Source organism: Crocodylus porosus, unplaced genomic scaffold (genome assembly GCF_001723895.1).
Source record: "Crocodylus porosus isolate Cpor-Errol unplaced genomic scaffold, CroPor_comp1, whole genome shotgun sequence".
Taxonomy (NCBI): domain Eukaryota; kingdom Metazoa; phylum Chordata; order Crocodylia; family Crocodylidae; genus Crocodylus; species Crocodylus porosus.
Window position 1 is genome coordinate 26618944 of NW_017728951.1, and position 15788 is coordinate 26634731.

The following is a 15788-nucleotide window of genomic DNA, read 5'->3' on the forward strand; positions in this document are numbered from 1 at the left end:
GCTGCCGGGGGCCGGGGCGCTGCAGAGCCCAGGCCAGGCCGTGCCCCCGCGGAAGGGGAGGGGGAAACTCCCAGTGCGACCAGTCTGAACCGGGGGGAAATCCCTTCCCGCCCCAGTGCAGCGCGGGGCCAAGACCCTCCCGCCGGGATCCTGCGGGGTCGGTGCCCGCACGAGCATTGGCCCGGGCTGCACCCAGCGCCCCTGGGGGAGGATTAAGCCCCTGACACGTGGAGCGGGGAGGGGCAGCACGGCCCATGGGCCGGGACACCCCCCACCCTGGGGCATCCCCCTCCGCCTCTCCAACCCTGCAGTGTTGGAGCGACCCCCTCCCCGGGCCACTGGTGCAGGTCGAGCCCCGCAGCGGGTCTTCAGCCCCTGGGGTGGAGGCCGCACTGGGGGTGGACACCAGCAAGGCCTCTCCACAACAAGCTGCAGGGCCGCGGGCAGCCTTGGCCGGTCTCCTGGGCCTGGTGCGGGGGTCCCTCAGTGGGCGGCCGGGGGGTGCCGAGCACTGCAGCGAGGCTGCGTGTCCAGGACCAGTCACCCCAGCACATGCACTGCCCCCAGGGCTGTCCCAGCACGAGGCAAGGGGACCTAGAAGGGCATCGTGGCCTGGGCCCGACAGCCGCCTGCAACCCGCGCCACAGAGAACGGAAGAGCTGCCCCGTACCGGGGCAGACCCAGGCCCGTCTGCCCCAGCCCTGGTGTCCCATGGGCAGCGAGCAGGCCTGGACAGGAGAGCGACCGGGGCTCGCCCCTGCGGCCTCCAGCACTGAGGGTCCGGGCAGGAGCGATGGCGAGGCCATGCCCCGCACACCCTTGGAAGGGCCACAAGACCTGGCTAGCTGGGCCGCAGCTGAGCAAATCTAGTCTGTCTGTTCTCATTGCCCTTTCCAGTGGTTCAGTGCCTGTGACCGGAGCTGCCCTGAGCCTGCGCTGGGAAGGGCAGCGTAGACATCACAGGCACCTCGTCATCAATGAGTACTGGAGGCAGGAGACGGCGGGCTGTGGCGGGCTGTGGAGGAATGGTCCCCGGGGCGGTGGGAGGGGAGGCAGCGAGGCTGGCCCTGTTGCCAGCTGGAAGGAGACGCAGCAGCTGAAGTCAGGGCCCCCGTGTGCAGGTGATGAGGGGTTTCCTTTTGCTGGGGTGCGGGGACCACAACCAGGGCAGCCCTCACTGCACTGGACGGAGGCAGGAGAGCTCAGGCTGCTGGACCCGTGTGTGCAGGATCGGGGCCGGCAGGAGGCAGCTGCACCCCCAGCCCTGCTGTCGTGGAGCAGGGTGACCACTGGGCGCCGCTGTGAAGCCGCGGGAGCTGCCCGTGCAGCAGGTGAGCTGGGCCCGGCCTGGCGGAGGGCAGTTTCCTGGCACGGCCTGCCGCCAGCACGTCTGGCAGGGAGGAGAGTCACAGCCCCTGCAGCCGTAGGGGCACGGTTCCTGCCTCCAGGCCGTGGCTTTCTGCTGAGCTCTCGTGTCTAGCTCACGTGACCCCGCGGGGTCTCTGTCCAGTGCCCTAGATGCATCGCCGGCAACCCCAACAGCAGGACTGAGGCTGGAATGGCCTCTAGAAACCTTCCAGTCACCCCAGCCGGTGCCGCCTCGGCCACAGGCCACTCACGCGGGGTCAGGGGTGCCGGTGTTGCTGTGGCAAGCAGAGCCCAGCACCAAACTCGTGCCAAAGGTGCCAGGAAGGGCCCCGTCAGCAAACCCCGGGCCATCCACGAGGCTGGGCAACCCGGCACAGTCCCAGGGAGCAAAGCAGGTGCTCAAATGGAGCAGCCCTGACCACCCTGCCACGCATCACGGACACATTTACCTCCAGGGCTCTGCATGGGGGGTCATTTGTGAGCCCCTGGGTTAGATGGAGGGGACGGAGTGAAAAAAGCTCCTTGATTTCGCCTTTCCCCCCTCTCTGGGCTTCTGGACCGGGCAGGCTGAGAGTCCTGCACTCCTTGGCTGCAGCGATCCCAGGAAACGGCAGCCCCCCCACTGTTCTGCGCTGGGAGGCGGTTACCTGGTGCTTGAGCAACCCCAACACCCCGGTTCCCCCTAGACCGCCAGCTAACCTGGGCAGGGCGAGAGGCCTGGCTGGCAGGACCTCCCTGGGGCCCTGAAGACTGCGTGATCCAGGGCAGCGCTTTCCCGGTGCTTCAGGGGAAGAAGCGGGCAGGGGACTCTCTGCTCCCACACGGCAGAGTCCCCCGTTCCCTCGGGACAGAAAAAGCTGAGGACGCATGTACAGCATCGAGCACCGACAGAAATGCAGGGCAGGAAAGGTGAGACCCACCTGCCTGCTCCACTCTCTGCCCGGGGCTGTGTTTGGACGCCCCCAGGTTCGAACAGACACCCAGAGCCTGGCTGGGTCTGTGCCCACGTCGTCATTAAGCCGGAGGGGCCGGGCAGGGAGCTCTGCTCCTGGACAGGGCGGGGGGCGGCTGGCTGTGGTGTCTGGGGGGACGCGCGGTTGAGGGAGCTCAGCCTTGTACTGATGCCCGACTGCAGCCCCTCCGCGGCCTCCTCCCTTCACTGAGGTGGGGGCTCCCTGTCTCCTTCCACCCACAGGGTGGGCCATCCCGAGATAACCCAGCACGGCCTCTGTGTCCTGCCTCCCTCGTGGCGTGCGGCACGGCCCCTCCAAAGCAGGCGCAAGCCCCGACTGCAACAGAGGATGTTCCAGCTCCCTGGTGCCCCAACCAGGTGCACGAGCATCTTCCTGCCCCGGCTGCCTGGGGTGCACCCCAGGCCATCCCCACCCGGGGTCAGTGCCATGACCGGCAGGGCTGGAGTCAGGCCAGGCAGCAGGGCAGCGCAGGGGCTGTCACATGGGACCCCCCCAGACCGGGGCAGCCTGGGGGGTCTCTGGGGACCAGTGCTTGATGCCACTGCCCGAAGCGGTGCTTGGGGCTTCCACAGCTGCTGTTGTGGGGGGATGCAGCCAAATGCCTGCCCCTGGGGCCACATTCCTCCAGAGGTCTCGGGCGGTGACCACACACGTGGCAGTGGCACACTCATGCACAGGGCTGCAAGTCCTGCCAGGCACCCTGCACATTAACCCCTTCCAACGCTGATCATGCGCCAAAGCAGAAGGATGGGGGGTAGGGGGTCACTTCACTCCTATTGCCCCCCCAGGAGACTCCAGACGGCACCCGCACATGCTGCTCGGAGCAGGAGCAGAGCTGCCCTGCAAGGCCCCGATGGGCAGAAATCCCTGCCCCAGCCCAAGGAAAGGGAGCAAAGCAAGGAGGCTATTGCCACAGTCCCCCATGCCCTAGCCTAGGGCAAGGCTCCCCCAGTGAGGAGTGGGACCCCGCAGCCCCCAGAGCCTCCTCATCCTGAACAGGGCAAGGGGCCAGGGGATGAACCCAGCCTGGGAGCACTGGCGAGGCCCCTGGCCCCCCCACGGATAGAGAGCTCTCGAATGAGGCCCCCGGCTGGGGCTGGCCCGAGGGCAGGGGAAGCTGTGGGAGCGTGTCCGAGCTGGCCCGTGATTGACACCCAGGAAGGACCTGCCACTCAGGGCGAGTGCGGGCACACCTGCTGCACCGGGGAGGGGCAGGCGCCCGGGACTCATAACTGGCCCGGCCATACCCACCCCTGCCTCGAGGCTGCTTGGGGTGCCCTGCCCCCTTCTCTGCACCCCTGCCCACCTCAGCAGCCAGGCCCAGGCCTGCAGGCACAAGGAAAAGCTGCTTCCAGGGGAGCAAGTACCAGAGGTCAGATGGACCTAGCAAGGCCCCTTCCCTGCCAGCCAGGCTGAAGGCATCTCTTGTTCTCCCAGGCCGGGCAGGGCTCTGCAGCTCCTGCCCTGGGGCCTGCCCTGTGCAGGGGTCTTGCAGCCAGCTCCCCACCGGGCCCAGCCACCTCCTGCCTGGCCAGCTCTGCCTGCCCCGACTCCCCAAGTGCTGGGTGCCGCCGGCAGCCCTGCGCCAGCACCGCCTGGCCCAGCCGCCCGGCCCAGCCCGGCCCGGCCCAGCCCAGGCATGGAGCAGCTTGGGTCCTGGGGGTTCCCAGCGGATGGGGTCATTTTCCCAGCCTCCCTCCCAGGCCAGCTGGTCCCGGGAGCGGGATCCAGGCAGGGGAGGGCGAGCTGTTTTCATTCCAAGCGCGGGGTCAGGTCATGGTTTGTCTCAACAGCTTTCGTGGCTGTAATTATCAGATTAACGGATCTCAGGCTGCATGCTTAGGGGCAGCAGCATTAACCCTTGATCACCCCCCAGCTCCAGGCAGCTGCAGCAGCAGGGAGCAAGGTGGAGGGTGGACGCGCAGCCCAGGGGTCAGTCCTGACACTCCAGCACGGAGCACCTTCCACCAGGGACCGTGAGCAGCCAGCCGGGGCAGCGCAGGCCACCGCGGTCTGGCCGCACGTGCAGCAGCACTGAGTTATGGGGGGGCTGGGTCCCCTCTGCACAGGTGCTGGACCACTCCAACGTAGCTGCTGTAAGCGACATCAAAGGTGCTCGAGCCTGGAGGAGTCCCCGGCAGGGTCCTGGAAATCCAGCTGCACAAGGGGTTTGGTCACCCCAGCACAGGGCAGGACTCCTGTTGGGGGGGGAGCCTCCTGCCCCACACAGACCCAAAGCTAGGCCAGCCAGCGAGGGCCCTGCTGGGAGCAGGAGGTCTGGGGGGCTGGCGTGTGCGGGGGCCCGCAGCCCCAAGTATCTGAGGGGCCCCTCGTGCACATGCACAGCTCTTCCAGCCGCACGTCCCCCGCCCCTGGGGGCCCTCTTCACTCTTCACAACCCCACTTCCCGCAGGACATTTTCTGACGGGAAACACCTTCTGCTGGGAAATATGCAACCCGCTGCAGGCATCACTCTGATGGCTGGAGCCCCAGATGTGCTAGATATTGGAGGTGACCTGGATGTGGGCAGCTGGGACTTGATGCCAGGAGCCAGGCTCTGCGTGGGAGGATGGCTGGGTGTAGGGGAGCAAAGCACCTGCGCTGTGGAGGAGTTGTGTGCTGGGACAGGGCAGGCAGTCAGGCCCAGTAGGTAACTGGGGGCAGCTGGGGGTTGTTAGGCTGCTGGCCACCAGGCCCCCTCAGCTAACCAGGCTGAAGCCTGCCTGCTGCCCCCACTTCTGCCCCTGGGTCCTAGATAGCCCAGGGCCTGCCCTCCCATCTACTCCGAGCTGCGGAGGGACTTGTCCTGGACAGTCAGAAAGCTGCGGGAGAGGCTCTCTGTCCCTGGTAGTGCCTGACGGAGCTTCATATCTGCAGGGGACCCAGACTCCCGGGTGAGAGTGAAATGCTTTGGGGACAGCGTGGTGCTGCACGTGGGTGCCGGGGTCTCCCCAGCCCCCTGCTAACATCTGCAGCAGCAGCCCAAACACTGACTGCCTCCCTCCTGCCCCACCTGGGACCCCTCCTAGGCACCTGCAGGGCTTTACTAAACCCCTTTGGCGCAGGCACGTGCCCAGGCACCGAGGTGCTTTCATGGCTACTGGCACCGCACAGGGCCCCAGCCACAGATTCACCAGCTTTTGCTGCTGCTTTTAAAGCCGCTGTGCGTGCTAGCCTTGATTTCCCAGCGTGAACAGGATGCTCCTGGCTGGCGAGAGGTCCTGATGCCTGTGGGGGCCTGGTACAAGCAGCCACATGCCCTTTTCCAGGTCCCTCCTCTGCTGGGAGCCAGAGTCCTGTATGTTGCTTCCAGTCCCCGGTGCAGGGCTGCAGCTCTCCTGTTGCACCTTTCCCTCTCTGGGTCCAAACCCCAGGCACCAGGACACTGGCCTGTGCTGCCTTCTGTACCCATCCTCCTTGGGGCCACACAGGACGGCTGCAAACTTCCCCTGCTGGCACTTCTCCGCTGCCGCTACCACTACATCATCCTTGAGCACTTCCAAAAGCCCCTTTGCTGCCCCCAGTTCAACCCATACGTCTTCAGCACTGGTCTGGGCAGCTCTGGGGAGTGCAGCTGCTGCTGCAGCTATGCAAGTCATTCTCCCAGTAAAGACCCACTGGGCCATTCCCCATGCTCCCGTGAAAGCCACAGCTCAGGGCTGCTAGCTCTGCCAGCTGTCAGGCCCCTGCCCCGCCACGTGTGATGCAGCGGTGATTGCTCAGACCCATCTCCAACACCCTTGGACAAAAAGCAGGAGGGAGAACAGACAGACATGGGTAATAATCCAGGAGGGAGCCCCAGAAAATGTCACAGGGTGAAGTACATTTGTACGTGGCTCTGAAGTGTGACAGTTGCAGCAAAGCAAGTGCCATCAGCTTGTGGCGGGGATGGGATGAGAGCAATAGCCAGCAGACCTAATGAGAAGCACAGGGACAAAGGAGGCCCCTGGGTGGCCCCTGGGCCTCTGGCGCCTGGCAGAGACTGGGCAGATCCCCAGGCATCAGTGCAATGCTGCTAGCAATGGTGCCAGACACTGCCTGGATCTTGGATAAGACCGGGATCCCTCCGCCATCCAAAGTCAGGAGGTGCGGCACCCATCAGGCAGGGGTGAATTGCGTTTCCCTCGAGGCTCCGGCAGGGTCCTCAGCTGCACCCCGCTGCCTGGCTGGCCCGTCTGCAGAGGCCATTGCTGGTGCTGGCTGGCCGCAACCTTGCCTATAACTGCTTGGATGTCTGCAGCTCTGCTCTTGGGCTCGGGCCGGGGCAGCACAGCGTCTACGGGGCTGACCCCATGGGGCCTCAAAGCCTCCACATTTGCTGTGGCCGCGATCTCTGGAGAGGCACAGTGAGCTGCACTGAGGGCTGTGCTCTGCTCGACCTTTGTGCAGGCCAGTTCCATCAGCCCCCAGGGCACACTGGCCTCCAGTGCCTGGAGACGGCCCGTCTCCTGCTTCCAGTTGCTTCTGCTGGTGCAGAACCTAATGCCTAGGCTGGCCGCCCTCCTCCCTCCTCTTGCAGATGCCAGCAAGGAGGCTGAAGCATGTGGTTGGCTCCATCCTGGCCACAGGTGGGGGCCCAGAGCTGGGGCCTTGTTTGCACGAGTGAGATCACTGTTGCGAGCGTGATCTCGTGTGGAGGAGCCCAGCACTCCCCGGGTGACACCCTCCAGCTTGGGTCTGGATGCAGAGGCCTCGGTCTTCCTCACATGCCTCTGGGGATCTGTCAGGCCTGACAGGAGGCATCCAGGATCTGAGGACGCCCTGGCTGGAGGCAAAGCAGCCTCAGGTCCGAGTGGTTTGGGCTCCAGCATTGTCAGCCGCTGGGACTGGCATCAGTGCCACTCCGGCTGGACCTGTGTCCGCCATGAAGGTGCGGCTGGTTCCTCGCCATGCCTGGCACTGCCCGGTGCACACTGTGCTGACCACGTGCACGGCAGCGTGAGCAGCTGCTGAGTCCCACGTCTCAGTGCTGGCGCAGCCTGGGGCCAGGACTCTAGCTGGAAGGAGCCTGAGGGTCCCCAGCTGGCATCCAGGACCCCTTCCCTCTCCCACACAACCTCACACAGCATCACCCGCGGGGGCTGGGACTGATGTTTTGTCAGGGTCTCCCAGTGCCCACCCCTCTCCTTGGCAGCCCGCAGCAGGGCCCAACGGGGGGCATCCTAGCTGGCAAAGTCCTCCATGAAACATGTGGTGTGTCTAACCCCAGCAGCAGCCGTACTCGCACGCCACAGCAGGTGCTGGTCACGTCCTGATGCCCTGGCCCTTCCTCCGAGCCCGGCGCTCCCGGAGCGCCTCTGAACAAGACAAGGATGGCCAGATGGAGGAGGGCCGCCCTGACCAGCTCCCATCCAAGCAACGCACATCTCAGGGCCCTGCAGAGACCCCCCGGTGTCTGCACGCACAACAAGCTGGCTCTGGGCCCCCCGTCCTCGTCGTCTTTTGACTGATGCATTACCCAGGACTGCTCCCTGGAGCCCAGTCTTTGGGGGGGCGTCCTTGATCCTGCCTTACAAGCTGGCGGGGACTTTCCAAGCACTCCGCTCCTCAGGAAGTCCAGCATCATCAGAGGCCTCGGGCAGCGACTGTGCTGGCAGACACACCCGTGTGGTTCCTGGCTCTTAGGGACACAGCCCCTTCCTGGCCACAGCCAGACCGGGTCCCGAGTCAGCCTCTTGTGGCAAGGAGCTGGCCGCGATGCCGGTCTGTGCCATGCGGTGCAGGGGACGGTCTTTGCCCGGTCCCTCCTGGAGCAGCGGGGCCCGTGTTCCCATTGCACCTGCTCTCCCCACGGACGAGCTGCCTCCCCGCGCGCGCACGGTGAATCGGCCGCACCTCCCCCTTCGTGGCACGTGTCCAGTCCAGTGCTGCTCCTGGCCAGGGCTCTATCAGTTCGCTCAGCATTCACGGCCCAGGCCCTGACCCCAGCCCCAAGCACCCCCGTTGTTCCCATGAGCTGGGGCCCGAGTGGCTTCCCAACCCCTGGGACAGGAGCACAGCAGCTCTGGCTGACCCACCCACCCACCGTGACACAAGGCCCCCAGCACTGCCTCTTGGTGCCAGCGGTGACAGAGCCAGCCTACAGACAGAGCCTGCACCTACGAGGGCTGCAGGGAGCACGGCACAGCCCCATCCGGGCCCTGCATGGCCACTGGGCCAGGCCGGAGGAAGACAGGGACGGGCGAGTCAAACCCTTGCGAGGGCCAGGGCAGAGGGCAGGCGCTGGGCCCCGGTGCCGAGGCTGAATCCCTGACAGCCATTTATTTAATATTAAAAATAATTTCTGGCCAGGGTTGGCTGGCGTCAGCCGCGCACTGAGTCACCCAGGAATCCAAACAAAGCCGCGCTGGCTCCCAGCCAGGGGGTCGGGCGCTGGGTGGTCGTGTCCATCGCGGCCGCGGACCCGCCTGCGGGTCACTCGCGGGTTTGTGACACGATGTCTCCATTTATTTATTGGAAACTTTTGAGCAGGAAATGCGCAGGGCTTGGGTTTGCCGAGACAGCTGGAGGGGTCCAGCCGGAGCTGCTGGGAAGGGGTGGGGTTGGGGGTGGGGCCCAGCGGCACGGCTTGGCCACCAGCGCAGAGCTCCATCGCTCCCAGTGGCTTGGGGTGCAGGGACCCCGACAGGTGGGACGGGGACGGGGACGGGGCAGGTCTGGCTGGCTCCGCTGCCTTGTCCTGGTCCCTGCCCGAGATGCAGGGGTGAGCACCCATGCACCCCTGAGCATGGCACTGACTGCCCCGGGGCCCAGGGAGTGTGTGCCCGGTGCACGGGGCGGGAGCTCGGGGGCCTGGGTCTACCCAGGCCCCAGGCTCTAGGCTGAGGCCTGGCCAGTGGCGGCCGGCGGGGTGGGCGGTGCCTGCCTGCCTCTGCAAGGGGGTCGAGAGGTTCTCCAGCAGCCTGGTGCCGGAGGGGCTGTTCCTGTGCTTGCTGATAACCGAGGAGGTGAAGCCTGACCCAGGAAACCAGGCGAGATCCCCAGAGATAAACTCCCTGCGGCAGACAAAGGCACTGACCTCTCTGCAGCTCCAGTCACAGCATTCCCACAGGCGCAGCAACAATCGGTGCCCAGCTCCAGCCAGACCCACGCCAGCCCAGGGCAGCGCCTGCAGGGAGCAGGCACAGGCGCAGGGGCACTAACCGGCCCCGTCCTGCTGCCCGGGGACAAGGAGATGGAAACACCCGGAGGAAATTAGCTGCCGGTGGCACCGCTGACCCCCTAGTTCAGCCTTAACGGCAGGAGCCCCGCACGCCCCTGCAGAGCCGTGCAGCCCGAGGGCAACCCCCAGGTCAGGGGCTGAGCAGGGCCAAAGCACGCACAGGCCGTGGCACAGACCACACGTGTGGGGAGTGGGTCTGGGCCTGGACGAGGACGTGCTGCACCGCCTGAGTCCTGCTGCCGGGCAGCCTGCGGTCAGCATTACGTCAGCGCAGAGACAGGCCTCTGGGCCGGGCGGACAACAGACCGGCTGAGCGCGCACGGCTGTCTCCAAGGCGCTGACGTGACACTGCCCCAGCCCAGGTGCCGCGTGCGCCACTCGGATACTGTGCCCGGCTCTGGTCTCCCAACTCCAAAAGGATCGAGGCCAGCGACAGGCAGCCCCCAGCACGGGTCAGAGCGTGGCACACAAGGGCAGTCTGCTTGGCACGTGAGCCTCAGGGCGGGCAGCGGGGAAGGGGCTGGGGCTGTGCTGCCACAATAAGGATTGGGCCCCTCGTGGCTCTCCTGCCGCCCGCCCCAGCATGCCAACATCATATGAGTCAAGGTTGCCGGTGTTTTGGCACTGCCCAAAAACATTGCAGACCATGCTCGAGAAGAACTAGAGACGGTCCAGGAAGGGCAGCAAGGGTGACCAGTGCTATGGAGGGGCTTCCCCATGAGGAAAAGCTGAGGAGGCCTGGCCTGTCCACGTTAGAAAAGAGGAGCTTGTAGGGGACAGGAGAAGTGTTTACAAAATCCTAAATGGTGAAGAGGTAGTCACTGGGGAGTTATTATTTGCTTTCTCTTACAATACAAGAATGGGGTCACAACACAACATTTGTGGGTACTTAGTTTAAACTAATACCAGGATGGTCTTGTCCACCCAGCAGGTCATTAAGGGGGAGCTTATGGCCCCCAGACACGGCAAGAGCCGAGCGCTCAGCCAGATTCACACAAGGTCGGACACGTGCTAAGAGGAAAGGGGCATCAGTCGCTACTGAGCAGGGGCGCGGGGCACGGCCTCCGCATCAGACCTGCCTGGACCCTAAAGGCTGCAAGGGGAAAACCCTGCTCAGAGCAGATCGCTCTCCCTCCCAGCCTCCACTCGGCCACCGTGCAACACCAGAGCCTGGGCAGGATGGACCTGGGTCTGACCCAGCACAGAGCAGCTTTCAAGTCCTTATGTTCTGCCACACGCCACCCCAAGCCCTGCCTTGGGTGCCACGGATGGGTGCAGGGAGTCTGCTGCTCTGAGTCAGAGCCTGGCCAGGATAGGGGCAGCGTCAGAGGCTGTGGCGGGCCGCGGTGCCGGCATTCAGGTGAACTAACCCTGGGCCCTCTCGTCCCCAAGCTGCTCCATAGCGGCATCTGTTTTTATGCTGATGTCTGTGCTTGGTCCCCTCCTGGGCTGGGGAGCTGCCCCCTCCGCAGGGCCCTGCCGCCCCCTTCTCTGGCTCAGCTCTCTGCACACAGCCTCACCTCCTCCTGCACAGCCCGCAGCTCCCGGCTGGACGTCAGCCTTGGAGGAGGGGGCGGGGGTACCCCCAGCCCTGCACGACCAGAAGGGAAGTGCTGACAGGGCCAAGGAAGAGGAAGCCAGCGGCCCCGCCGGTGACTCAAGAGCGAGGAATGTGCCGGGGAAGTCTGAGAGCCAGGCACAGAGGAGCAGGCGGGGCAGGGCGCCGGTGCCCAGGTGCGGGGGCATGGGGTGGGGCAGGCTGGGGGATCCTCCCCCTGCCCCACGAGGTGTCAGACCCCTGCTGGAGTAGACCTGCGGGGGGGGCCGGCCGGGGGCAGATGGGCAAGGCCCTCCCGGTGCCCTGCCCGTGTGGAGAGAGGATCGGTCCAGCTGCGCAAGGGGGAGAGGGGGATTCTGCGGAGCACCGGCCACGCGGCAGGTGCTCCCCGTGGGGCGGAACAAGCTAAAAGCCCAAATCCCAGCTCCTTCCTGATGCAGCCTCTGCTCAGGGCACCAAAGACAGCAGAGCCAACATCCCGCTCGTACAGGGGTGCCCCCTCCATCCCCTCCTTGGGGTGGAGGGAGGGGGCATCTCCGAAGAGCTGATGACACTGACCCCATCCGGGGGCTTGGGCTGGGCAGCAGCAGAGGGTGTTCACCAGAGCTGGCACGCAGGGACTCAGATGTGGGGGCCAAGAGCCCAGGGACCGGTCCTGAGGGCAACGGCCCGTGGCCCTGATCCTGAGGCCAACAGCCCCCAGTCCCAGTCCTAAGGCCCAGAGTCCACGCGTCCTGTCCTAAGGCCCTTGCTCGCTCCTCGCCCAGGCATGCGAGCTTGCCCAGCCAAAGGCTGTGCAGAAGCAGAGTGAGATGCTCAGGGCTTGGCCTGGTGAGCACATGAGCTAGTTGGAGAGCCGGGCAGAGCAACCACACTGAAGCGCCAGTGCCTGGAGGGGAGAATCGAGGACCAGCCCATGGGTGTCCATGAGCTGCCCAGAGCCTCACTCGTGCCCAGCCTCCAGGGAGGAGAGGGACGGGGTAGGTGCGGCATTACCTCATTTTGACATGGCTGAATCCCCAGAGGGCGAGTAAAAATCTGCCTTGAGAAAGGGGTGAGAGGGTGAGCAAAACAATTGCAGCCGCCTGGGCGAGAAGAGCAGACAGCCACCAGCGGTCACTAGCCCTGGAGCAGCTGCATGCACCACTGGGCAGTCCCAGAGATGCGCCGGGGGTGTTGCTAGCGGGCTGCAGCCACGGCAGGGCAGGGCAGGGAGACCCGGGACGGCTTCAGGGGACCACGGGGAAATGCACAGACCTCAGAAAAGGTGGGGGTGGACAAGGACGAGCCAGACAATCGCTGTCTGGAAAGTCTCCCCCGGGGTCCCCAGTAAGATAATGGCAAGCATGAAGAGGAGGATCTCTGTAAACATCTAGAGGATAATGAAGCCATGAGCCATAAGCAGGATGGGGTTTGTAAATAATGGGCCATGCCAAAAACAACAACCTATCAGTAACTGTTTTGGATAGAAGTGAGGGATGGGGCCCAGCAGGATGTCAAGGGGGGAGACCTCGAAGCCCCGCGTCCCCCTGCTTGGCCCTTAACGAGCCCCCTGCGTGTCCAGGGTAAGGTCGCTGGTGCCATCTGCTTGTGCCCGCTCCACCAACATGCTTCATTCATGGGGGAACACCTGGCTGTACGTACGCCCTGCCCATGCTCTGATCTAGCACCCACAGGGCACCCACAACACGTTGCACCACCTGTTCTCCATCCTTGTGCTTAAATTCAAGCACAAGACCAGGGCAGGAACTCCACCCAGGAAACCCCTGGGGGTGCTCACTGCACTGGCGGCACGTGCAAAGGGGCTGGACAGTGTTGCAGACACCTGCACTTGCGCTTTTCAAGTACGCCTGGTCATGCCTGTGCTTAGAAGTGCGACCCAGCTGTAATGCTACCTGCTGCTACGAGTCAGTGCTGGGCCTGCCATCCACTGCAGAGGCTGCAACCATGCGTCTGAGACTCTGTCCGGCACCTGTTGCATTTCAGATGTGCATGACAGCGACAACACACTTCGGGTCGAAATGCACCGTATAAGGGCGAGATCTCATTGCTCGAGATCTGCCGCAGTAGGAACGTTCCAGGGATTCTCGCCTGATAATTCAGTATGAATAGGTTTGGGTGCGACACTGGTGCATGGTCTGGAAACAGCCTGGGGGGTCATGAACATGGGGCTAAGAGGAAGAGCTAAAGAGAGGAGCCTGCAAGAGGAGCAGACTTCGGTTTGACTTGGGAGTGCATGGCAGCCCGGTTCAGAGACCAGCAGCGAGCCGTGCTAGTCACGCACACAGAGAACTGTCAGTGGTACTCACCCCGATGGGGGATCCCGCAGCAGGCCCAGGGCTCTTCATCGCTTTCAGCGGTGACCTGAAAGCAAATACAAAATCACTGCTACTCAGGTCCCTTCCGACCCTACCAACTATGAAACTATGAAACTATGAGACTAAACCATGCAGGTGGTCAGCAATGAGCAGGACGGGGCAGTGCACAGGGTGACCTGCATCACCTGGGAATGGGGCCCATCCAGACAAAATGCATATGGATGCAGCCCAAGCCCCCACATCTGGGAATGCAGCCACAGCCGTGGAGCAGGGGCTGCGCCCAGAAAGTGCTGGCTGTGTGAAGGGTTGATTACAGTGGACGTACCACTCCTTGCGTGCTCCCTGCCTGTGCCTTGTCCAAACAGGGCTCATGTGATATGCTCTCGATATGCCCACACAGGGGTATGAATAAGAGCAGGCCCATGACGGCATTCAGTGTGTGGCCATGGAGAGGCTGACCCTGCAATACGGAGACCAGCGTTAGTGTCCGCAGCTAGCAAAGGGTGCTGAGAATCACAGGGCACCTACACACGTGACAGACCTCTGCTTTGACATGTCCTAATTAGCACGTCACAGCAGACTCAATGAAGCGAGTCTGCTGCAAGGCTGCCAGAGCGTGCTGATTAGTGCACTCCAGCAGCCTCTGCATCACGTGTACTCGGCGTCCCCGTGTTTCAAAATGTCAGCAGGGGTGCTTTAATTAAAGCTCATCGAATGAGCTTTAGGTAAAGCATCCCTGGCATCATTTTGAAGAGTGGGACACTGAATACACGTGAAGCTGCCAGCGCTTTAATGAGAGCAGCTCTCAGGGCATCTACACATGTGCTCTGGGGAGGGGTGGGACACTAATTAGAATGGCTCTGAGAGCAGCTCAATTAATCGAGTCTGCTCTGACTCAAGCTAATTAGCATGTGTTAGAGCCGACGTTGGTGACGTGTATAGGTGCCCTCCGAGCGACTCTAATTAAAGTGCCCCCCTCCATCCCAGAGCACGTGTGTAGATGCCCACAGAGAAGTGAGGCTGGAAGGGACTGCCACAGGTCACATCTAGCCCAACCTCCCCCTGAGGCAGGAGCAGTCCTGTCCAAACCTGCCCAGACAAACCATCGCCTAAACTCTATGTAAAACTACTGTCACCCCGACACGACACCAGAACAAGTAAAGCAGGGGAACCGCCACGGCCGACATCCTGCTTCTATGAAATGGTGTCAAAATACGCTCAAGAGAGCCCAGGCAGAGCGGCCTCCTCCCAGCGACAGAGGAAGGCAACCCCCCATCCCAGTCCATACAGATCTGACTGTGGAGGAATAGTCCTTCCTGATCCTAAATATGACGATCGGTCTGGCCCCGAGTGGAGAGAGCGCGGGGAAGAGTCACACGAGAAAATGCTAAGAGCCTCAAACAGACTGACACGTTCAGGTGACGATAGGGAAGAATAAGAGGCGAGTTGATTCCAGCATGCAAGTACCTTTGCAGAGGGAAAATACTGGGTCTAAGGAGCTCTTTAATCTAGCAGAGAAAGGCAGAACAAGAACCAGTGACTGGAAGATAAAGGCAAGCAAATTCAAAGGAGAAAATTAGGCACAAACAGGGAGAGTAGTGCAAACAGCCAAAGGATGCGGCAGATTCTCCATCTCTGGATGTCCAGCTCCAGACTGGACGCCTGGCTGGAAGATAAATTCATACACATTATCCTTTAGCCAAACACAAGCTATTGGCTCCAAAAAGCAGTTTGGGGGTGGAACTGCATGCCTCGTGCTAGACAGGAGGTCAGACCCGCTGATCTAACAGGCCCTGCCGGCCTTGAACTTTATGAATCTAATAAACAAAAATACATTGTGTTACTAATTGAGAATGCAAGAATCCACTCAGCACTTCTTGTTTTCCAAACACTGCACAAGCACTAACGAGTTGATCTTCACGGCCCCCCAGGGGGGAGCAATGATGGCTATCCCCCTTCCCCAAATGGAAAAACTAAACCACAGTGAGTACAAAGATCTTGGGATGCATGCGAAACCACAAATTAGGCATAAGCCTACAACACCACGAGGCTGCGACCAAACAAACCCGCAGAGCAAATGCTCGCTCTGTTTTGGGCTGCAGATCCCACCCCAGCTGTAGTCATGTTAAACAGCGGCTGGAGTGTGGGGACATCAGCCACTCTTCACTTGACTTGCAGAGGGTCGGCATGTGGCATGTGGCTTGGTTTGGACACTGGAACACCCCAACAACACAGAGAAAGGGAAGGAAACCAGGAGACAAGGGAGGCTGAGGCTAAGTAACAGGAGAACTCTTCACGGGGAGATTTCTGACTGTAAAAGCCTCTGGAAGAAAGTGGCAGTAGCCGACCCTCAACGATATTTGCAGCTGGACAGGACAAAGACAACTGGGAATAGCCCTGTGACAGCA

The 15788-nt window shown here is 62.7% G+C and overlaps 1 protein-coding gene across 1 annotated transcript in view; it reads right to left on the reverse strand.

The window, feature by feature from the left end:
* Positions 1-14029, reverse strand: part of GOT1 (glutamic-oxaloacetic transaminase 1) — a 21717-nt gene extending 7688 nt beyond the window's left edge. The window contains exons 1-2 of the mRNA XM_019555512.1: positions 13955-14029; positions 13372-13426 (exon numbers count right to left, since the gene is read on the reverse strand). Coding sequence (XP_019411057.1) covers positions 13372-13426; positions 13955-14029 — 130 coding nt within the window. The remainder of the gene's footprint in view (positions 1-13371; positions 13427-13954) is intronic.
* Between the last annotated feature and the right edge of the window lie 1759 nt (positions 14030-15788).